Source organism: Chlamydomonas reinhardtii, chromosome 1 (genome assembly GCF_000002595.2).
Source record: "Chlamydomonas reinhardtii strain CC-503 cw92 mt+ chromosome 1, whole genome shotgun sequence".
NCBI lineage: Eukaryota > Viridiplantae > Chlorophyta > Chlorophyceae > Chlamydomonadales > Chlamydomonadaceae > Chlamydomonas > Chlamydomonas reinhardtii.
In genome coordinates, this window is record NC_057004.1 from 2,607,773 (window position 1) to 2,630,734 (window position 22,962).

General features: G+C 62.6%; 3 protein-coding genes across 3 annotated transcripts; all 3 read right to left on the reverse strand.

Moving 5' to 3' along the window:
- Nucleotides 1-41: 41 nt before the first annotated feature.
- Nucleotides 42-3,851, reverse strand: CHLRE_01g015150v5 (uncharacterized protein). The gene is made up of 9 exons (XM_043058382.1): nucleotides 3,632-3,851; nucleotides 2,623-3,534; nucleotides 2,314-2,412; nucleotides 2,074-2,130; nucleotides 1,473-1,565; nucleotides 1,219-1,320; nucleotides 977-1,102; nucleotides 636-863; nucleotides 42-517 (listed from the first exon to the last, which is right to left on the reverse strand). The coding sequence occupies exons 1-9, from the start codon at nucleotides 3,677-3,679 to the stop codon at nucleotides 392-394; spliced, it is 1,791 nt and encodes a 596-aa protein (XP_042928296.1). The 5' UTR covers nucleotides 3,680-3,851; the 3' UTR covers nucleotides 42-391.
- A 918-nt stretch (nucleotides 3,852-4,769) lies between these two features.
- Nucleotides 4,770-13,077, reverse strand: CHLRE_01g015200v5 (uncharacterized protein). Its single transcript, XM_043058383.1, has 16 exons — nucleotides 12,957-13,077; nucleotides 12,765-12,893; nucleotides 12,366-12,435; nucleotides 12,169-12,266; nucleotides 11,964-12,066; nucleotides 11,261-11,487; nucleotides 10,922-11,058; nucleotides 10,712-10,769; nucleotides 10,353-10,590; nucleotides 9,989-10,152; nucleotides 8,034-9,761; nucleotides 7,688-7,867; nucleotides 7,437-7,574; nucleotides 7,133-7,330; nucleotides 6,664-6,845; nucleotides 4,770-6,396 (listed from the first exon to the last, which is right to left on the reverse strand). Exons 2-16 carry the CDS (start codon nucleotides 12,792-12,794, stop codon nucleotides 5,925-5,927), a joined length of 4,023 nt encoding a protein of 1,340 aa, XP_042928297.1. The 5' UTR covers nucleotides 12,795-12,893; nucleotides 12,957-13,077; the 3' UTR covers nucleotides 4,770-5,924.
- A 75-nt stretch (nucleotides 13,078-13,152) lies between these two features.
- On the reverse strand, nucleotides 13,153-22,930 carry CHLRE_01g015250v5 (uncharacterized protein). Its single transcript, XM_043058384.1, has 25 exons — nucleotides 22,609-22,930; nucleotides 22,276-22,426; nucleotides 21,853-21,923; nucleotides 21,571-21,723; nucleotides 21,233-21,392; nucleotides 20,947-21,053; nucleotides 20,526-20,652; nucleotides 20,267-20,370; nucleotides 19,997-20,109; nucleotides 19,650-19,814; nucleotides 19,320-19,486; nucleotides 19,061-19,155; nucleotides 18,758-18,833; nucleotides 18,284-18,469; nucleotides 17,999-18,089; nucleotides 17,746-17,868; nucleotides 17,489-17,564; nucleotides 16,911-17,120; nucleotides 16,487-16,672; nucleotides 16,093-16,266; nucleotides 15,778-15,906; nucleotides 15,395-15,557; nucleotides 15,037-15,107; nucleotides 14,797-14,877; nucleotides 13,153-14,624 (listed from the first exon to the last, which is right to left on the reverse strand). The coding sequence occupies exons 1-25, from the start codon at nucleotides 22,678-22,680 to the stop codon at nucleotides 14,406-14,408; spliced, it is 3,270 nt and encodes a 1,089-aa protein (XP_042928298.1). The 5' UTR covers nucleotides 22,681-22,930; the 3' UTR covers nucleotides 13,153-14,405.
- Between the last annotated feature and the right edge of the window lie 32 nt (nucleotides 22,931-22,962).

The following is a 22,962-nucleotide window of genomic DNA, read 5'->3' on the forward strand; positions in this document are numbered from 1 at the left end:
CGTGTCCAAAGGCTTCATTTGGAATGATCTTTCGGCGCAAACACAGCCCTGGTGCAAACTAAACTGTCCCTGAAAGCGCATCATTTGTTATTCACATTGCAAACTACATCTCGTGCAATTTAGGTGATGCTTAAAAGCAAGGCAGAAAGGGGTCGTCCCTGAGTGCGAGCTGCATGCTCTATGACGAAGCGTCTGGTTACGCCAGTGCTATTTATTTGCCACGTGGGTGTAGTGTACAGAAAGCATAACTAATTTAGCAGGCTTCTGAGCTCATAAACCGTGCACGTGCCCCATCTCTCATCCACGCCAGCCACGGCACGCTGCTCCCACGCCTCTGCGACACCGCCAACCCGACCAAGTTGCTCGTAAAGCGCTCCCAGCACTGCCACCGCTACCCCTGCGCGTGTGCCGCGATGTAAGCTTCTGTACGCCGCTCTACCAGTCCGTACAGCTCGGGCCGCTGGCGCATGCGTGAGGGCAGCGGACCGTCCGCCGCCTTGAAGGCCGAGGCCAGCAGCTGCATGCACGTTAGGTATTGGAAGCGGTGAGCACACCGTCGCTGAGCATGCACGACTCAGCATTGAATGCGCATGTTATGACCTATTACTCACCGTCCACCGCAATACGGTACGCACCTTCTGCACGGCCCCAAACACGAAGGGGCTGAGCACCTTGAGCACGAAGCTGATGATGAAGGAGGGCACGGAGATGCCGGGATCCACATACATCTCCACAGCCGCCTCGGTGCGCTGCGGCCCGCCCGGCGCCTTGGCTGCCAGCGGCCGCAATGACATGCAGCTGGGGTGCAGCACACGCATCTTGCGGTGCTTGGCCGCGGCCGCTGGCAGCGGCAGGTTGGGGTCCTGTCGTGGCATTGGCGGCCAAAATCGACTCAGCAACTGCCCGGTGTGTGCTTCCAAGCACCAGAAAGGCAAGGCTCTTTTGGGACGTGCCGGCTTGCCTTAGACAAACTCACGTCCTTTTCGGGCGTGCTAAAGGAAATGGCCAGGCAGCCCGCCTCGTCGTACATGTCTGCACCGCTGGCAGCCACCAGCAGCCCCACCGCCTCGAACGGCCACGGCATCCAGACCGCAATATAGGCCTGCAGTGAGACGCGCACATTCCATTTTGAGGGCCAGCAGGTGCTGGAAGGAACCTTACTGTACAGGTTGTGTGAATGCGCAACAGCGCGATTACCCGCTGTCCGGCACGGCTCACCGCAACGTCAATCATGCTTCGCACTCGCAGCACCTCTGCCATGGTGCAGTACGAGTTCCAAGTTGGCATCATGTCGATCTCCCGGACGACAGCCGTGATTTGCTGCAGTGCGTGCACATGCAATTGGGCCAACGCGCGGCGTGATGCAAAGGGTATCTCATGCGACAGACACTGACCTCCACGACAGTCAATGCCATGCCATGGCCCCACCCAACCATCCGACAACCAAACAGCCCGGCCGCCGCAGCACGCACCTCAGTAGGCGCATCAAGGGTGCACCGCGCGCGGAAGCAGTGGAGCTTGCTGTCGTGCTTGTACATAAGCTTGAAGTCACTGTCCCGCACCACCTGGACGTGCAGCCGGGATACGGTACAGAGTTTTAGACATCAGAGTAGATAGCAGGAATCTGATGGTTTCAGCTCGCGCGCAGCGAGTAGTCGAAAACCAGGTTTCCTGCGCTTGGGGTGTGCACAGTTGTGGGGCCTGAAGGGGCGTGGCGTGTGCGTATTTGTTACTTGGGGCCCATGCGCGGCATGGGCGATGGGCCCGGTTCAGAAGCGGAGCGCGGGGCCACGCTCGCGACTGTGCGAGTTTCCTTCTGTCAGTACTAACTACCGTCGTCCCTGGCTGCGCTCTCTGCGTGGCCACACGAAGACAGCCGTTCTCTGCTTGCAGGTATCCTCTCCGGCGGCGCAGCCGCCCTCACAACTTGTAACACAAAGCAGTGCGTGGAAACAAGCCTGACACGCTGTCATGCTCTGCGCCGCGTGCATATCATATCAGGCAACTCCACAGAAAGATGCTGTGCTCGAGATGCGCTCATGTGCACGCCGCTGGTTCCTGCTGCGCACGCACCTGCCACCCGGCGTCAGACTGCAGGTCCGCAAGTCCTGTCCCTAGGTCGCTCACGACCTGCACCACAAGCCGCCAGTGCCACAGCCCAAAAGCACACGATTAGCGACTTACGTGATGGGCTACGACGCGGTTGTGCAGGGTTGTGTGCGGGGCTCCTTGACCACGCACTCGCCACCCCGTGTCCCCAGCTGTACTGGCGGCCTTGCCCCCACCCCAACCGCCTTACGCCGCCACGCCCACCTGCGCCAGCGCATCCATGTCTGGGAGTCCGCGCTGATCCAGGTCCGGCGCCAGGCTGGCGTCCGGTACGTCGGCGTCCTTGCAGTACCGGCTCAGTGCCTGCACGGCAGTGGTTTGCGGCAGCAGGCATGTTTGGCTACGCACGCCGCAGGCGGCAAGGTTGCGCTGCGCTGCTTGCGGCGGCAACGGCACGTACCGCAGCGCGCCTGCATGCATCATTTGCCACATCATGCTCCTTAGTAGCTGCCATACATTTGTACTGTCTCCACGCAGCATGGCACCCCTGTCTATACGTGTGCCTCCGCGCACCTCGTATGCGGGGCCCGGCCGGCCCTGCACCAGATACAGGTCGGCCGCCTGCACCAGCACCTCGTCGCGGCTGGCGACGGCCACAGCACCCTTGGCTTCGGCAGGCGCCGCCCCGGCCTGAGGCACAAGGCCCATCACACCCGTCGCCGCGGGCAACGCTGCCGTTCCACCCGCCGCAATCGCTGCCGTTGTTGCGGCACCTGCAGCCGGTATTGCCGACGCCGCTGACGGCGCGTCAGGCGCCCGCCCGGGTCCGGGCGCCCTCCTGCTGAAACCATGTGGCCCGTGCGCCCGGGAGGGTAAGAGGGCATTCAGCTTGGAGGGCGGGTGCAGCCCCCTCCGCGCCGCACTGGACGGCGCTGCGCCCGCCGCGGCCGCCGCCTCAGCGCCACTTCCCATGGCAGGAGTCAGCACGAAGCTGCCGTCCCTACGCCGGCCCGGGGCAATGGGCGGCAGCAGTGCTGCCCTGCTGCTGCGGTTTTGGCTCGCGGCCGACGTCAGGGCAGAGGGCAACAGGGACTCTGCCGAGTGCACCCGCACAACCAGGCCGTCCGCCCAGTCCGCATTGGGGTCGCTGACTGCCTCAGCGTCCTCCAGTGCCAGCTCCGCGGCCGAGTAAAAGGCGGTGGAGGCTGACGAGACTGAAGCCCGATCACCCGACCAACTATCAACGTCACCATCATCGCCCGGCGGTGGCGGCTCCTGAGCCAAGCCGTCGACGCGCCTGGCAGCACCACTGCTGGCGGCAGCAGCAGCGTCAACGCCGGCATTCCCCTTGCGTTGCCGGCGCACCAACTTCAGCCGGTCGAATTTAGCTATGAGCTCGTGCACCGTGACCTTCAGGTTCGGCACATCAATGGAAGCACGGGCCGCTGTTGCCGCAGTCCGTCCGGGACTTTCCGCGCAGGGCGCCTGCACCGGGCGGGCGTTGCAGGTTTGCGGGACCCGTACCGAAGCGCGCACTTGAGCGAAGCAAGCGTTGTGTTCAAGCTGATGTTTGAGCGCTCACCTTTTTGCGCCCGCGCAGCGAGCGGAACCAGTCCGCGACATCGGTCATTCGGTCCTTGGGAAAGGTGCGGGCATGAGTAAATGTAGCTGTACGTATCAACCGCTGAGCTGCTAGTATGTATTTATGGCTTGGAAAGAAACGGCAGCTGTGGGAGTTGGGCGCGTTCGCCGCTTGTTCAGTCGCTTCACCACGGGACACAGATTAGCAACAGCAATGTAACACCAGCAATGAAAACTACTCCAGAGAAACAAGCTTAAAACGGGGACAACAATGACGCGACACACGTACGGCACGATCCACCCGTCGGCAACGCGCAGAGTTAGTGCAAAAGGGTGCAAACATATGACCAGGGCTTTACCGATCGCGCACTGCTTGTTTGACATCCATCACATGGCTGAGGATGCAGCGCAGAGCAAAGGCTATTGCCACACGACGCGGCATGTCCCCTGCAGAGGGTCCCAGCGTGGGGTCCCAGGGGTCCCAGCGGTCCCTGCCACGGGTCCCTGAGGGTCCCTGCGCGGGGGGTGGCAATACGTGTAAGCCTCAGGCCCCGCCTGTGATGTCTGCGACAAGCTGCGACCACCGAACCAGCGCGCAGCTTTGACGCCCAACGCCTCGGAGTAGAGTCGCAGGGCGTGGGCCAGTAGGTGACGGTAGGTGGCGCCATGACGGCGCAAATTGTCTGCCACAACCCGGGCTCACCAGGGGGCCCCGGCACCCCTGGGGCTCACTTCAGACCTTGCCCAGACAAGCCAAACTATCCGATGCAGCAGATCAAGCACCTGTACATGGTGAGTTTGTGACCCCAGCGCTTGTCATGGCCTCAAAGTGCCTGTGATGTGCCTGCTGTCAAACATGCCTTCCGCCTGCAACCCACGCAGTCGCCGCACGGCGCACGATAGCTCGATAGCCGAGCTCAATGCACTTGTTGCGCTCCTCCTCAGCGTTGTACTCGCTGTGCATGCCAGCTCAGCACGCACTGCGCAGAGCCTCGCAGAGCTGCATGCTGTCGGGCGGCTCGGCCCTGCTACGAACCCATGAACCCACACTTGGCGAAGTGCTCCTCCTCCTCCTGCAAGCGCGCTACCGTGTCCAACCCATATAACCTGAAGCGAACATGTTAATGCTGTTTTGCGCTGACCATGTGGGTAACATGGGGAGTCTAGGGTACTCATTGACTGACCCGGGATCTGCTATCCAGATCGCCTTCTCCAGGTTCAGCACCACCACCAGCTTACACACGTACCGTGTAACAGTGGGGTAGGCCCACGCGCTTGTAAACCACTCCAGTCGACCCTCTACCACAACTTGGACAGCAGCATTCAAACTTCCCGCAGAATAATCAAAGGGAACCCCGCGTTTACGATATCATTTTAAGGTGCGTGCCAATGCCTCCCCATCGACCTCGCCTCGGCGCCGTTCTGGCTCCTCTGCAGTACTGCTGGGCCTTCATTATTCTACCAAGAGGCGTTGCATGCACGGGCGACAAGGAGACATCGGACAGACAAGGAGACAGCGTGACCTGGCCTAAAGTATTGCGGCCACCTACTTCAGTTAGCTCCGACACACATGCCAGTATTGTCACACAGAGTTGTACGGCATGTGCATATGCTGATGCATGCACAAACCAAGGTTTCACTTGTGCGTGCCTGCAATCCTGCATGCCATGCATTTCCAGCCGTTAAAGCCATGGATGCATGCCACGTCCTGCTGTCTCAACGCCATGTGGCTGGTTGAAGTGGTTAGGGTTGCTCATCAATCCATATGAGCCAATGACCTTACGGCCTGACATATGCATGGGGGCAGAGTGCACTCCGATTGTGTGCAAAGAGGACATGCCACTGCTGCAGTGCTGGAGAATTCGGGGAGGGGTCAGTTCCCCGGGCACAGTCCTCTACGAAAGGGCACACGCGCCTAGACACCAATACCTCGCTAGACCATAACAAGCCTCGTGCCATGGGATGAATGCAATGCCCTCCCTACACGCGGTCGAACGAATCCCACATTCGTCAGCGCTCCAGGTACAGCATTCACTGTGTTGCCAGGACGGGTAATAAGACCCTGCAACTCACACGTGTTTGCGCTCGCAGGCCATCAACAATACAGCATGAATGTGACAACCAGCTTTCTGCGAGCCCGACCGCGCCTATACCACACGGTGTGTGTTACGAGCCTTGGTGCTGAATCAAACGAGACGGATAGCATAGCGTGATGTACACGTGGACAGGTAGCAGCCTGACCAGCCTGACCTTCCGTTGCCCTTGCGGGTCTACTGCTGCACCTGGCCCACCTGCTACTGCCCGTTCGCATGCGCCTGCGCCTCCTGCTGCACCCGCAGCCAGTGCAGGTAATTGGTCGTGAAGCAGGTCATCAGCGGCGCGGCGCCTGGGAAGGCGGACGTGAGCGCGTGCACAATCGGCAACCCCACAAACTCATAGAACCCCACTTGGCTCTTGCTCACGCCCTGCTTGGCGCGGTCAAAGAGGGGGCTTATGGGGATGCCCAGCTCGCGCTCTTGGTCGCCCTGGCGGAAGAACTCCTCCTCCAGCCCCGCCAACCAGCGCTTGTGCACTTCCAGCTCCTCCCCCAGGTGACCAAGGTCCGCGGCCTTGAGGGCGATGCACATGGCCAGAAGCCGCTCGCTCTCATCAAGCGGCTGGGGGGCGGGCCCGCCCATGCGCGAACCACCAGACGCCGCCGCCGGTGGGCCCTGCTGTCCCGCCACGACCACCTCCTGCAGCTCCGTGGCGCGCAGCGACCCGCCCCTGCAAGCAAGGCAGCGGGCCAGTCGACGGCTGCGCGTCATGTATGATGCGGCTCGGTTGCGGCGAAAGCGCAATAAACTGGCCGCGCATGTCGCCTCACGCCCGGGTGTACATGCATGACGGAGCCAGCTCCGGGTCACCAGCTAGCCGTGCATGCATCACTACAGGAGCACACGTGAGCCAGGACCCGTGCCAATCCCACGTACATGGTGCGGCGGCGGCTCAAGCGGCAGCAAGTCACGCGGCCAGCGCTCATACGTTACATACCTGGGGAGCACGTTGCCGCGCGGGCTTGGTCTCGGCGGCGCGCCTGCCGCTGCCTGATCCATGGGCGCCGCGGCGGCCTTGGCCCGCTCAGCCGAGAAGGCCGACAGGCGGTGCACCGTGCTGAACTGGCTGCACAGCGCGAAGTGCTGCTTCATGTCGGTGGCCAGAACCATCTCAATCACCTGGAGCCCAGGAAAGAGGGCACGAGACGTGGGGATTTTTGAGCGCATACCATTGCGAGATTGCAAGAGTGAGGAGGGCTACCGGTAGCTGCCGGCTCGTGCATGTACACCGCCAGAAAAAGTAGACAGGCGAGCAGCAGCACTGCGCCTGGCACCCTGTCGCCGATTGGCGCCGTCGCTTCGTACCAAATTGTTACATAACCGCACCATGTTGCCCACCCTGTTGCACCTACTCGTCACATTCTACTGCTCCACTACAGATCCTTCAAGTTCCTGCTCATACACACCTGTTTACGGAACGTCGCACGCGACTCGGCCGGTAGTGGCTGCAGCAGCTCCAGCCCGCGCCGCCTCAGCACCGAGAACGACGCCGCCGAGTGGTGATTCTCCAACGGCGAGCGGTCGTTGTAGCGAATGGCGAGCGGGTGGGCTGTGGTGATCAGGAAGTCACCGGTCAGGCCGGGGTGCCGGTAGTCGTGCACGATCTACGTGCATGTAACAAGATGCGAAACACAGGCACATGATTGAATTGGATTGCGACCCTGCCTGCCAAAGCGGACGCCATACGAGCAAGCCTGAGCAAGCACTCACCGCCGCCCAGTACGCCGCGAACAGGCCCAGCGGATCCAGGTAGTGCACCTGCAGCTGCGCCGAGTGGATGATCACGTGCAGCGTCTGCAGCACGTCCGCGGCGTGCGTGGCACTGTGGTAGGGGTTGTCGTGGTATCCCTACGGTAGAAGTAATCGGACATGTGTTGATAGGTCGCGCTACCCATCTGCCAGTAATGAGGGCGCGCGGTTACGCAGCTGCAGATGGTGCTGCGATTGTGTGTTACTCTTACCGCCTCAATGACACGCAGGCACTTGACGAGCGTGCGCGGGCTCAGCCGCAGCGTCTTGACGAGTCCCGCCCTCTGAATGAGGAAGTAGCCGAGCACCGACAGCGGCAGTCCACCCGAAACCTCCGCCAGCCGCCACGTATCAAACTGCCAAGCGTCAGCACCCGCCAGCACTTGCTCCACCTGCATCGCGTGAAGGTGAAGAAACGCAAACCTTCAAGCAAGCTAGCCGTGTCGCAGCGTGCTTGTTGCGAGGTTGTGTACAACAGGAACTGCATTTGTCATGGCGACACCATGCACAGCTTAAATGGGCGCCAAGCTGGTTTACACATGCCGGTCGGGAACTTGCCTCCTCCATCAGGGCGCGGGGCGGCATCATCGCCATGTGCTGCTGCCTTTGGGGAGTGACCGAAGCATTGACGCCGCCCATCGGGTACGGGGAGGCAGACCCCCCCGCCACAGCCGCCACAGCCTCCCTGCTGGTGCTGGCCTTCCCGGCCGCTGCCCCGCTGCCGCCCGCAGTCGCCTCTCCTGTACCTGCAACTGCAGGGGCACCAGGCACGACGACGCCTGAGTTTGACTGCCGCTTCGGCCGACGGGCTGCTGCGTGTGCACTGGAGCTGGTGCTCCCCGGCTGCAGGTGCTGGTGCTGCTGATGCGGCCCAGACCCGTAGATGAGGCCGCGAACCCGTGCAGACGCGGACACCCGCACGCCGCTGTGCTGCGACCGCTGCATGCTAATGCTGCCGGCGCCTTTGCCCATTTGCATGATGCTCAAATGCGAGCCTGACACGTGCCGGATGCTGCCGCTGTGCCCGCCGCCCGCATGCGCGGTGTGTGGGCCCTGCCGCACGTACACCACGCGGGCAGTGGTTCCGTTCCCCAATCCCCTGGCGGCGCCTGCCTCCGCCAAGCCTGCATCGCCGTCTTCGCTGTCCTCTGAGTCTGTGGGAACCACTATTGCTTCCTGCTCATCTGTAAGCTGCGACGTGCGCTGGCGGCGGTACGACGTTGCACGCGCGATGTCGTGAAGCGGCTGCAGCTTCTCGGCCGCCTCTGGAGGCACGTCTGCTGGGGCTGCGAGGGAGCTGCCCCCATTCGCAGCAGCGCTGCTTGCTGCTGCCACAGAGGCCGGCGGCACCGAGCCCCCGCCGGGCGTGCATGAACGCAATCCGTGCACCTGAGCTGGCGGCGAGGCTGCCTGCAATGCCGCGGCGGGCGTGTCCCCACTGGTATGCACTGCGAGCGGTGCACCCACCACCGGCGGCGGCTGCACGCCCAAGACGTTGCAACCGCACGCACTGCTCCCGCCGGCAACGGCTGAGCCGGGATCTTCCGCGGCCATGCGGCTTGCCTCATTTCGCTCGGCCACATGGTCTGAGACTGCGGATTCCAAAAGGGTCGCGGTGGATTTGGCTGCCAAGACCGGTGTTGTGGACAGCGTCAGCTCTTCTGCTGGTGCAACCGCGGCGACAGCCAGCATGACGCCGGCAGTCAGCGGCGCCGCTGTTGCAGCGGACGGCGCACCCAGCGCTGCCACTGGAGCAACGTATGGCGCCCCCGTCTGCAGACTGCTGCCCAACGCCGGCACAGCACCTGTCCGCTCGCCTGGCGCTTCTGACTCGGGGCGCACGGCCGCCGTCGCCTGGCCCAGGCTCCCCGATGCAGCGGGGGGAAGCAGGCCCGTGATTGTGCGCATGAGCTCGCTGCTGTCTTCCTGGCGCGCCGCCGCTGAGGGGAGCGCCACGAACACGTTGGACAAGTGCACGGCCTCTTTGGACCCTGCACGCCGGAAGCCGCCGGCCAGTCTAGTGCTGAGGCTGCGTATGTAATCTCCGGCGCCGCCGCCTCGAGCCTGCTGCGGCGCCTCTCCCGCAGCCTCGCTGTAAGACAGCGGCACGCTGCTGTCCCTGTAGCTGGTGTCGACGGAGGCGGCACTGGGCGGGGCGGCGCAGCGAGGCAGCAGCCGGCCGCCGGGGCCGGCAGAGCGCTGCCAGGTGATGTGGCGCGGCAGCGCGGTGGCGGTGCCGACAGGAGCCGTGCACAGCTGCCGCGCCAGGCTGTCCGCCACATCACGCTGCATGGGAAGCAATGGGGATGGGGGGAAGCAGATGAATATTAGTGCAAGGCAGCTACGGTAGGCTGCTAGACCATTACTGCAGCACCTCCCTCACACCCAAGCCCCTTGCACAAATCCCGCAACATTCTTCCCCGGCTTGCTGCGTGCTGCCAGCTAGGACTTCCCGACCGCATCGCGTCAGGTCCGCCATGGGGGTGCCGTACCAGTGACCCACCCATACTCACGTCCATGTGCGCCCCATGGATCTGCTCCGTGATCCCGATGATGGGTTCGTAGATGTCGGCCGAGTGTGCGAGGGCACTGCGCACCAGCATCACGTCGCTGATGGCAGGCGCCTCGCCGCACACCACCTCCGCCAGCACGCGCAGCATCACATCCGCAGTCGTGTCTGTGCAACATGCACACGCGCAAACGGCACGTGTCAGGTTTGGGCGCAGCTGTACAAGCACGCGCGGAGGCATGCGCGTGGGCTACGGTGCTGCTGCTGTGCGTAGGAACCTGCGGATGCATGCCGCTGGGACACTGCCTTCCGCCCCACGTGCGTGACAGCCCCCAGCGCATGCCGCGGTGTCACTCTGTCCCACCTACCTGTGTTGAGCACCATGCGGCTGCAGGCCCCCGCAAGCGCCGCGCCGCCCGCGTTGTGCAGGTCCCGGATCACCTTCCGTGGCAGCAGTGCCGACAGCAGCATCTGGTGCCGCCGCCACAGCACCAGTGCCGCAAACAGAAATACAGACAGTGCGAATGCCAGCACCACCACAGCCGCAATGAGGCCCCCGTAGTAGTTTGACGTCCAGCCGCCCGCCGGTGCCACGCGAACCACCCACTGCGCGCATTGCGGCCGGACGAGCCCGGTGTGAGTTAGGTAACGTTCGCATGTGTTTGCAGGAGCATTAGCGGTGTCTGCTGGGCGCGCGACATTCGGTGCAATGGTGCCCACCGCTCACCTGGTTGTTCGGAAGGGATACGATGGCCTCCATCGCGTCGTGACCAGGCAGCGTAGAGCTGGCGGCGGGCGCAGGGAACGACGTATGCTGGAGAATACTGGATCCACGGCCTTGGGGCCGGAGTGACGGGTGCGGAGGAGCACGCACAATCACACACATGCCCTCAGCCCACAGCAGCCGCACCCACACCCTGCACCCTTCCCGTCGCACCTGGCTGCTACCAAGCGCATGTTCGCGGCTGCAAGGCCCAGCGCGCGGACCTCATAGCGGTAGCCCAGGCCATCCATCATGCGTGGCCTCGAGTCGGGTGCCGAATTTAGGACCACCAAATCAATGAGCACCGCCGCCTGCGTGGGCCGCCGTACATGCACGCATTGCCAAAATAGGCACCAGGCCCCGGGGGGTAACGGGCGCCAAGCTACTCCCATTCGGCAGGCACAGACTGTAAAGTGCGTGCGCATGCATTGCTCGGCAGCCGTGCGTTCAAGGATGCACCGCGCCGATGGGGTCCAGGCGCCCTAGCTAGCAGCTAACTTCCCCACGACTCACGAAGCCCCAGAAGACAGATTTTGTGGCGTTGTTGTAGGCACAGGGGGCGCCGCAGATGGGGTTCAGGGGCGCGGGCATGCCGAACCCGGACGTGTCGTTGACGCCACCGATGAAGATAGGCCGTCGCACGATGACGCCGTACCCGCCCTGCACGAAGGGCGTGGGGCCCTGCAGTGTGAGCTGCCGGCTGCGCACCGTCTCCAGGGCCGCCTCCTGGTCTGTGCTCACTGCAGCATGCCACGGGCGCAACCGGGTGGGTCTTAGCAATGAGAGTTTATGACGGGACAGGTGTGGGCGCCCGCCAAGATGAGACACAATGAGAGGCACGGCCGATGGCGCCGAGTTAAGCCATCACCACGCCCAGTGTTCCGGCCAGTTGTAATAGATCTACAGGCTGGGCCCTAACTTATGCCTCTTACGAGTCTTCTAGTGAATACGCGGTCACCCAAGTCTCATCCGTTGGACATCTCCAACCCCTTGCCAGTCTCTACAGTGAGTTATTTTGTGTGTGTGGTTACAAGGTGGTGAGCACGACGTGCATTCCTGTCCTTGTAGAAACCGAGGCCCGGGCCGGGGGGCCCTTTTAACGCCTGCAACACTTAAGAGTTATGTCCGGGGTGGGCTAGGTACTGCTACAACAGGACGTTGCTCGTCACCCGCCAAAGCGCGGAAGGCTACCAGTATATTGTGGTGCGTGACTCACATGCGAAGAGGTCAAGATCCTTCGGTTCAAGGGTCTTGGGAAAAGTGTCACGCGCCCAGCCATTTGGGGCGAGCTGAACAAGCTTGACGCTGTTTGCAGTGGCCTGCAGGCGACAAAGCCAGGCCAGCCGATGTAAACGTGTGTAGCCCTTGACCACGCACCGCGTGAAGCAAACCAACGCAACTCAACAGCCAATCCTGCCCACCTGCTCCAGCAGCACAGGTCCCACGACGTCGAACAGCTCGCTGACCCCAGCGTAGATCGGCTGGTAGCGCACCAGTGCGGCCATGATGCCCGTCAGCCCTGCAATTCACATACACGCACACGCACCAGTAGTATCAGCAGGGAGACCGTTGCACGCCACACCATGCCCATGCAGCTGCCCCGGACTGCGTGACACACCCGCGGTGACGCCGGTCAGCTGCACTTGGTACCAGGTGGCCATGTCTCGGGCCAAGCTAGCCGCGCGGTCCTGTCGGACAGATAGGAATGCGGCAGTCGCATGGGCATACCGTATGTGCGAGAATCGGCCTGGTGCAGGTACATAGCCGGCTGCAGCCGGAGGCCAAAGCCTGGCTCCCCAATTAGCACCTATGAGAAAGCTACGCTGGACATGTGGAGGCCATCAGCGCGCAGGCGGAAACCAGCTGTACAAGAACCACGGCGCCAGGTGGGGGCCTATGACAGCTCGAAGTCGGGAACAGTCCAGAGCCAGCAGAGACTCAGCGAACCCCGTCAATCAAGTCAGACGGCTAGCGTCACGAACGGGCTGCAGCGAAGGGACACCCGCCGGTCCCTCACCTTGGCGCCTCTTTCCTCAACCTTAGCCATTTGCAGAGTCAAACCGACTCCAAGACCAACCACAAGGCCAAAAACAAGGAGCGGCGCGACTAACAGCGTTGGGTTTGCGACCACAACGGTCCACGTCGCCTGCGAGTAGAAGTAAAAATCAACGGCATGTAAAGCGCCGTCAAGATATCTGCTTTGACGCACCATCGCCTGAGCTCGGAAGTGAGACCATTTCTCCCGCACACGAGCTCGGGCGCGCTCGACAAGCGACGGGTTTGCAGCAGCAGTTGTTTGGAGCTTCATCTTAGTTCCTTAGCCCCCGGTGAATGAACTCGCTTGCGTTGAGGGATTCATATGCGTTTTGTCCGTGCTTCCGTTCCCTGCTCGAGACAAGATGTAAATATGACTTTATAACATCAGCATGTTTGATATGTAGTGTCCGTCTGGGAAAATCGACTACATCACAAGTCAGCTTGTACAGCTGGAAAATGGGCTTAGACCCGCAGCATTAGGGACTAGTTCTGCCTCCATGTACACCGCCAGGGCAACCCCTGTACACCGCCAGGGTACATACGGCGTTGCACACGGGCTGGGGAATACGGCAGGGAACCTACGGATGGCGTGCCGGTGTGACACACATAGAGCCGGACTCGGGACTCCAACTCTAGGGCCACTAGCTCACTAGAGCGGTCGCGAGCTCGAATTGCGTGAATGATTACGGTACGTCAATTTTGCAGATAAGGAGTAGTATCGTGCCGCTGGTAAAGCGGGTGCCGGGGGCGCAAGCCTGGGGGCACGCCCCTGGAGCCCAGACTCAGGCAGATACGGCCACCATCAGTGTCAACAAGTTCTTCTCGCAGCCACGCAATGCATGTGCGCCGGCTGCCACGAATACTCCTTGCCAAGCCCTACGCAGTGGCTGCACTGCCCGCGACGTAACCGCTCATCCTGCCATCTATGGATCCTGCCGCTTCCTATACACGCAGAAGATGCAAGCGTGACACAAAGGGCGGCGCCCGGCCACTCGTGCAATTGCCCCTGACAAGATACAGGCCATGTACGGTAATGCCGTACCCGGAGCTGTACTCAATATGCATCCACCACCGCACACATGCATCCATGCCGAAGGAGACACAAACGCTCACACCCAGTATTCCCATGCCATGCCAACCAACAACGTGGATCACACGCCATCAAAAGCGTCGCGGCTGCTGCTATTGCGTGAGCGCCCGCTCAGGCGCAAAAGCCGCAGGGCATGCTGAGTCTCTCTCTCGCCTAGCAGCGCTCCATGCAAGGAATGCTGCCATCGCACAAGCGTATTACGTTGCGTCGCAGCCTGCTGGCACAACCGCTAACGCCCCGTTGCCGAGCGCTGCACTCACCCAGCGATGGTACCGCCAACGCGCGGCGCTCCGGCCAGCGCCAAGCGCGGTCGCGCCATATGGCTCAGTCCACGCCTTAGGCCCTATCATGGGCGTGCTGTGATGCTCTGCGAGCTCCGCAACCCGCGCTCCACTCCGACCCACTGCCCCCCAGGCGACGATTCCTTTGACCATTGGGAGCTATACGTTGGGCCTGGGCATACAAAAGCGCGGAGACCCATGCAATGGGCTCGGGCGTACAACCCCCTCGCCGCTCCTCGCCTGCAGGCTCTCACCACGACGTGGCGTCGAAGCGGTCCAGCTGCCCCATGGCCTCGTTGAGGTCCTTCTGCACCTTCTTGCGCCGGTAGAAGATGGGGCAGTCACGGGAGGTGCACAGCACGTCCATGTGCAGTGAGCCCTGGCAGCGCTGGCATGCCGTCCATAGTGCGCCGTACTGCGCCTCCAGCTCCGACACCGTGCCCAGCGTGCGGCTATAGATCTCCGCCTCCTGCGTATCGGAAAAGCACAAAAGGATAGGGTGCGTGACGGTGAGCGTGCGGACTGCAGCTCAATTCGAAACCGTATGTGTGCGTGTTTGTGTACGTATGACGCAAAGAAGCAGCCGGGCAGGCATTGAAGACAAAGGTGAAACGGCCAGGCTCTTGCTGCAGCACACGCACCTGCGGTTTGCAGTGCCCGCACAGGCTGTCCTTGCAGCCCGACGGCAGCGGCGCCTTGCAGGCCAGGCAGCTCATCGTCACCTGTTGATGGGTACCAAATAAGTTCAGGCAAGCAGAAACGGGTGGCACCTCCCAACTCCTTGCGGCATTAACCCTCGTGCATACCGTAACGTGTCAAGCAAAGCGCATGGCTCCACCGCACTGGAAAAGATAAACCAGCGTACGCTTTGTCCATCGCACCTTGGCGAAGCGCATGATGCCGCCCGCGGCCGTGCTGGGCGTAGACACTGCGATGCAGCGCGTGTGGTCGCCTGGGGGGTGGGGTAGGAGGCGGGTTGCGGAGTGGTGACAAGGTGGGCAGCAAGAGGACCTCGCATGGCGAGGGCACGGGCGCTTACATGAAATTACAGGTGCAACTGGAGCCGATTGAGACAGCCAGGCACTCCTACATCTGTGTTGACGCCTAGAGGGAAAACGCCCATCCTACACGTCTGTGGTGTATTAGTTCCTCCCATAATCCCCGAGGTACCGTACGTGAGTGCTGATCGCTCCTCAACAACCTGCACCCTCCACACAGGTAAGACCCATGCTGCCTCACCGCAGAGCAGCTCCTTGGGGTTCTTCATGACGGGCTCGAAGATGCGCAGCAGCGGCTGGCTGAGGTGGTGCTCCAGGTAGTGCTGCACGTCAATGGGCAGCGAGTGCTCCAGCGCGTAGATGGGGTCCTCCGCCTTCTCCCACGCCTTGGCGCCCTTGGCTGCCTGTGGTCGTTGGGGGAGGGCGCAGCGCGGGGCGCAGCTTCGTGTTTGCCTTGCCTGAGGCCCCAAGCGCAGTGCAAGTTGCTACCTGCAAGTGTGCGTTGTCCGCAAGAGCCATGGCCAACTAGCACGTTTTCTCGTTGCAGGCCCAGGTAAAGCGATGCTGCGGCGCGACCCCTATCGCAACGCATGGCTCTCTGGCATGAGCGGCACAGGCGCGCACCTTGATGATGACGTAGGGCACGCGGTCGCCCACGGCCGGGGCGGTGGCAGGGTCGCGCTTGCGCATCTTCTTTGCCAGCTCCACGTGCGCAATCTTGCCCTCGTACTCGTCCGCGTCCTGCGTCAAGCCCTGCAGTGCGCCGAGGAGTGGTTGTGGTGCAACGGCAATGTGATGGCGGGATAAGGTGAGCAAGGTGGGCAGGGAGGGCGAGCATGGTGGCCATGGTGGTTGGGGGCGAGCGCATGCATCCATTCAGCGTCAACTACGAATGATAACAATTGCAACACCATACCGCCTCCTCTCACCCGTACCTACCTTGCTGATCACCAGCAGCGACAGGTCGATCTTGTTCATGAGCAGGTCGGCGATGACGCCCTTGACGTAGCCCACCGCGCCCTGCACGTCCTTGCCGATGAGGATGCGCTCCAGGCAGGTGGTCACCACGTTGCGCACCAGCAGGCAGTTGTCGCGCCGCACCGTCTCAATACCCTGCACAGTCGGGTCAGATGCAAGGGCGCGCGCGCACGCTTACTTGCACTGGATGGATGCAACAACGCAGCTGAGTGCCCGCGCCTTTGCACAGAAAGTACCGCACTGTATCCTCCCTGCAAGTACCGTACCCCTGGAAATGCACGACTCTGCGTCTGCATCCCTGTCCTCTACTCCCAATCCCCGCATTGCCCCTGCCCCCAGGCCCCCGCGGCCGCACCTTGCTGTCCATCTTGTCGTGCGTCTCGGGCCGCGTCCACAGCAGCCCCGCGTAGCGCTTCTTGTTCATGAGCAGGTAGGGGTAGTAGACCTTCTCAAACTCCAGCTTCACGGGCGGCGGGAAGGCCTTGGACACCACCGCCGCCGCCTCGCGGCCCAGCTCCATGGCGCGAGCCACGTCCGCCACCTGGCGCCAGGCGTGGCGGGCAAGGGTAGGTGACACAATGCAGAAGACAGCGATGAATGGGTATGGAGAGAGGGGACGGATGAGACATGGGTGCATTAACTGACGTGTGCATGCATTGCCAACCTGCAAAGGATTTGCCCCACCCGCACGGCCGTATGCCCCCATTGCCGCGAGACCCCACGCTGCAGCCCCATGCAGTTCCCCTCCCCCTGCCCATCGCATCCGCCAGCGCCCACACCTTGAAGTTGACCATCACCGAGTCCGTGTCTCCGTAGATAACTTCGCAGTCCGTCTCGTACCCGTTGGCGCGCGTATAGTGCTCCTGCACCAGCTGCCGCGTCGTCATGATCATCTCGCGGCCGTACGAGGTGGTAGAGGCGGAGATGGCCAGGCACGGCATCTTGCCCACCGTGGCGCCCGTGAAGCCGTACACCGAGTTGGCCGACACCTGTGTGGGAAGAACAGAAGTTTGGAAAGGGGTTGACACTTGTGTGAGCGTGTGTGTGCGCGCGTGCGTGCGCGGGGCGGCCGCTGGCGGCATGTGTGCCCGAGTCTAAACAGCCCGGCATGTCCCGTTGGAAGCGGGGCGATGCGGATGATGGGATGAAGGCAGGCACGAGCGCGGTGTCGCACACCGTCACACAGAACCGCGGCCGCCGGCTACCAGGGCATGGGCCTGTCGGGTCCTGCCTCCCCGCGCCACCATTGCGCCTCCCTTGCAGCCCTTCAGCAGCCTTTCGCCCTGCCCAATGCAACCCCTCCCCCCCCCCGGCGTGCCCCCCCGGCCCAAGAAGTATTCATGCCTGCAGCTCCCACCTTGAGCGCCAGCTGGCGGCCGTCCAGCACGGCGCGCTTGAAGGGGTCCTTCTCCGCCTTCAGGTCGTTCTTGGCCCTGAGCGGGGTCGACACGAAACACACACGTACGGCCCGGTCACGGGCTTGTCCCGCTTCCCTCGTCCCCTTCACGCTGCTACGCCGCCTTCCTGCATTACATGGTCTGCCAACAACATGGACCAAGCCTTCGCATCTGCACATACGCCCCTGCCTGCCTGCCTGCCCAAGCCCTGCCCCACCTCTTGCGTGCAGCCAGCAGCTCCTCCAGAATCTCTGGCAGCAGGCCGCGTTGCCGGCTGTTGCGCACGAACCAGTCGCCGCTGGGGCTCTGCTCGCGGTCCTCCGGCGGCACGATGTTGAGCCTGTCGCAGCAGTGTGCCATGGGGACAGCCAGCATTCGAGTTATACGGGTCTGCCGCCTGCGCCTACCGCACCACCAGTTATAGCACCTACAACAAAATCCCCCCTCGCTCGCGCCCGCCAGGTACTCACTGGTCCTTCGTGAGCAGGGTGGTGTAGCAGAGGTTGTGCGCCATCATGATGGACGGGTACAGCGAGGCGAAATCCAGCGTCGCCACCGGGCCTGCAGACAGCGACATTAGCGGCAGCAGCGGTGCCATGGGCAAAGGCACTGGGCATGTGGTACCGTATTGAGGTCTGCCCTCACCCCCGCCTGATGTCCCGAACGAGCCTGCCACCCTGTCCCCGCCCCCAATCTCGGGGTCCCGCCTCTATCGGGATTGACCCAAGGCTGCCCCAGGCAGCAGCAGCACTCACGATCGTAAAAGCCGATCTTGGGGTCCAGCACCGTGGCTCCCTCGTAGCCCACGCCGTCGGCGCCGGCCACGGGGCCCTGCACCTTGATGTTGGGGATGACGAAGCCCTTGGCGGCGGCCTTGCGCAGCAGCTGGCTGAACACCTTGATGGACTGGCCGCGCGTGAGCAGGTAGGACAGCGGCACGCCTGCAAGCAGAAGGTTGGTGAGGAGGCGGCGGTCGGAAGGGCTGGTCAGCACAAGCAGCGCGGCGGGTGGCAGTACGGCAGCTGATGCCCGGACCACTGCCATCGTACGGAAGACACGCCCCATACCACGTATCATGATATGCCTACATGACATGGGCTATTGAGCCGCCATGGGACCAGCTTTGCCCCCTCGCGCTGCTGCCCCCCAACGTGACATGGGCTATTGAGCCGCCATGGCACCAGCTTTGCCCCCTCGCTCTGCTGCCCTCCCCGCCGCCCCTGACTGACCCGTCACACGCGCCATCTCGATGTAGTTGTAGGTGTACATGAGCTTGTCCAGGAGGCGCTGGGGCAGGTAGGCGTCCTGAGGGGCGGGGGCAGCGCGGCGGAGCCGGGTTACGAGGCGGGGTGGCAAGGTGGGGTAGCAAGGGTGGCGGCGGGCGCTGCAGGGCCATCTAGGTGAAGAGACGTAGGGTAACAGAAAGCGCGATCATGTGTGGGATACCGAGCCGCAGGTGTGGGATTGGTGTCTGACCATAAGTCCAGGCGCAGGTGCAGGCCATGCATGCAGGTGCTTCCGTGCCCACTCACCTTGAGGCAGTACACGGCCAGGCGGCGGCGCGTCTCCTCGTTGCCGGCCTGCAGGTCCGCGATGGCGCTGTGGTGCACGTCCTCCTTCTGCTCGCCTGCGGGTCGCAGGACGGGATGGGGTGTTTAAGCCATTCCAAAGGAAGAGCGGAGCACAGGGCACAGGGGTTTCTCGAGGTGGCAGCTGGCAGATGCGTAGGTGCGGCTGCAGCCGCCCTTTTGGGTTTGCTTCACGCACCCACCCATCCATGGGCCTGCTCACCCAGGAAGTGTGCGGACACGGAGTTGAGGGAGTAGGAGGACAGCTTGTGGTCGCGTTGGATGGCGGTGAGCAGGTCGAACTGCACGCGGCCCTCAATGGTGATGTCCTTGTACTCGTGCGTGCCGTACGCCTTGCTGCTGAACTGGCCGTCCCGCATGCGGGTGTGGCTGCGGCGGAGTGGGGAAAGTGGCGATGTTGGTGTGCGTGCACGGGCCTCTGGTTGTGCCCTTGACATAACACGCGTACCGCAAATTCCGGTGCACACTCCAAGCCAACTCAAGCCAACTAGCCAAATCCGCCTGCACCCCGTGCCCTCCCCCCCCGGCTCACCTGCCGCGCACGCGACCCCAGACCTGGAACTTCTTCCCAATCTTGAGCGCGTCCGCCCGCTCGTACAGGTACGGCAGGTCGAAATTGAGGATGTTGTAGCCGATGATGATGTCGGGGTCCGACTCGACCAGCAGGTCACGCCAGCGCAGCAGCATTTCCGCCTCGCTGGGGAACGGGCAGGCGCAGAGGTGGGCAGAGGTCGGCGAACTTGGGGCAAACTACGCAAGGATTCCTGCCAGCGGGGTTAGGTACTCTGGTCGTGTATGCCGCAGCAAGGACTCCACGACATAGCGCGCAGCGCACGCTGTGCACGGGGCGCGCAAGCTGGGCAGTGCGGCGCCACTCACTCGTTGAAGGACATGACCTCGGCGCCCACGATAGACGCGCAGCTGCCCAACGTCATGATGTTCTTCACCACGGGGCCGTCCATCTTGCCGCTCACCGACACCATGCTGGCGATCTGTCGGGCGGGGCCAGGGGTAAGGTATCGGACACGTTGGGCTGGGGCAGGCTGGGGCAGGTCGAGTTGGGTGTGGCGAGAAGCAGGGCGAAGCGGCGGAGCATCGCAACCGCGCAGCGGGTCGTAGCCAATCGCAGCGCGTTGCCATGGCGCTCACCTGGATGACGGGGTCAATCTTGGCCTCCGGGAAGCAGCCCTTGCGGCCGCAGCACTCAATGTCGATGGACATAATGCGCAGCGGCGCCACACTCGAGTACTCGCCTGTAGCGTATGAAATGAGCGCCATGAGACGGCGAGCAACCAGGAAGCGGCATCTGCGGAGACGTGGCGGCTTGCGCAGGAAGCTCAACGTCTTTCACCGTGGCTCTGGACCCATTGCCCAGGATCCCAGCGTCCCGCTGCTCGGTTGCTCTCACCATCCGGCGCGTGCGAGATGAGTTTGTCGTAGCGTATGTGCGCCTCAATCTGGCAGTGCGTCATGGGCCGCGCGGTCTCCAGCTGGTAGGCACCTGCCGGCAGCTCCACCCAGTTGCCGCCCACAACCTGCGGTTTGGAAGATAAGGATGGCGAGGGCGTGTTAGGGGAATATATGTGAGATGGTGTGGGTATCGGCAACACGCATGACGTGCGCGTGAACCTCTAATACGCTGCACCTGGCTTGCTTGGCCCTACATTCCTTCGCAGGCAGCCCTCAGCCCGTCGCTTTTGGTTTCGCAACCACCACCTTTTCCGCCCGGGTGTGCTTCTAAGCAGCGCCTGGTCTTGTCGCCGCATGGCCTGGCCTTGTCGTGCCTGCATGCCCTCCCAACAGCACCGCCCCGTGCCGCCCCTCCGCACCTTGCAGTCCACCATGAAGCGCAGCGTGAACAGCACGTTGCTCTCGTATGTGGTGCACTTGACAAAGTCGTTCACGGCCGACAGGCTCATGCCGCCCTCCAGCAGGCCTGGCGCGGCACCCCACAGCAGCAGCGCAGTGTCGCAGGAAGCCTTACAACACGCATCTGTCTACATGTAGGTCCTGTTCCGCCGCCGCCACCCTAACCGCACACCCGCTGCCCTTCCCGCCTCCCCCGTCCTTCAGCAACCCTGCGCCATATGCCACGTGCCGTACCACACCGCGCACCTCTCGCGGGCGCCACCAGGTTGGGCACCGACACCACGATCTTGAGGAAGGCGGTGGAGGTGCCGGGCGGCTGGAAGTTCCAGATGGAGCGGCGCTCCGCGGGCTCAATGCGCGTCACCGCCGGGCCGCCCACGCCCTTTGCTTTGCCCAACAGCTCTTGCTGCGGGGCAAAAGCGGGCGTGGTCATGATGATGGTGGGGCCAGCAAGGCAACCTCGCAACTGGGTGTCCATGTACCGTGGCGTGTTGTCCTGCTTCGTTTTGATTTCTAATGGACTTCATTCTCAGTGAAACAGAGCTTCCGACGACGTGCCCGGCCCTGCGGCCCCTCACACCCACATTGAGCGCTAAGCCCAGCGCCTGGATGTGGTCTGCGCCCCAGTGCGGTCGCCGCTCTATGAGGAAGTAGGGCTCGAAGCCGTGCACCAGCGCGCACACGCTGTTGCCGGCGGCGTTCACGCCGAACAGGCGCAGCACCGGCACCTGCTTCACCTGTGTTCGTGTGTGCACGTGTGTGTGTCTGCGTTATCGAGCACAAGCTGCGGGGTGCTAGTCATCCCATAACACAGTGCTCCACCACTACCGTACCACTGCACACATGCGATCGTGCCTACGCCTCACCTCCACTGGCACCGTGTCCACGCCCGCCCGCGGCTCAGCCAGGTAGTAGTCCACCTCCAGCTGCTGGAACACTGCGAGCGGGGTGAGGGGCGAGAGAGATACAACGTGTGTGTATGTGTGTGTGTGTGTGTGTGTGTGTGTGTGTGTGTGTCAACTTGATGGAGGAAGAAGGTTATTTGGCAAGGTGCCGGACTGCCGGTGTGCCACAGCGCTCGGAGTGCCGGAGTACCGCGGCTGTGCCGCAGCCTGGGCAGGCGGAAGCTGGCGACACAACAGCTGATGCGGCGGCACCTTGTGCGAGCCATGTACACACGCTAGGGGTCGCATGTTGCCCTGCCAGCGGACTGCCAGCAGCGCTCCGTGCCTGAGTCCCGCCCTCAACGCACACGGCACAAAACTTGATTTGCCGGCGCGACTGCCTACCTATGGCCGTGCTGGCGGGGTCAAAGTCGGCAACGGGCGGGCGCACCCAGTTGCGGCCCGCCTCGCCCAGCTCCACGTCCTCCAGCGGCTCAGGGGGGCCGCTGGGGTCGTCCTCGATAAAGTCCATGTCGTCTGGGTCGGGGCCCGTCGCCTGAGTGGGGTAGTACAGTAGCGGAGTGGCGGGTGAGTCGCCCTCTGGCAGGCCAACCGCGGCCAGGACTGCTGACAACAATCCCTATGCCTGAAAGGCCGCCAACAGTTCCCGCGCACGTTGCCTAGCTGCTGCAAGTGGCCCTCGTGAAAAACGGGGCATTTCATAATTTCCCGACCTACCTGCCGCTTGGCAGGCGGGCCTCCCTCGTAGTGACCTCCTCCAGCATAGCGCTTGGCCTGAGAGTCAGCCATGACCGCTGCACGCGCTCCTTGAAGAAGCGCGGCAAACCGTGCGGCAAACTTGTCTTTCGGCGAGCTGTCTCAGAGCAAAGAATTATATAAGAAAAGTTGCAATATTGGGACACGTTCAAAGTAGCCGGTGGATAGTTCTACAGGCCCGGCTGTTGTCAAAAAGTTCGAGTTCTTTGCGGGCTGTTTGGGGGTTCACCAAGAAGCCTAGCCACAAACACAGGCAGCACAACGATACTGTAGCCTAAACTACTGCAGGTTTGAGAATGTTCTGCAAGTTGAATC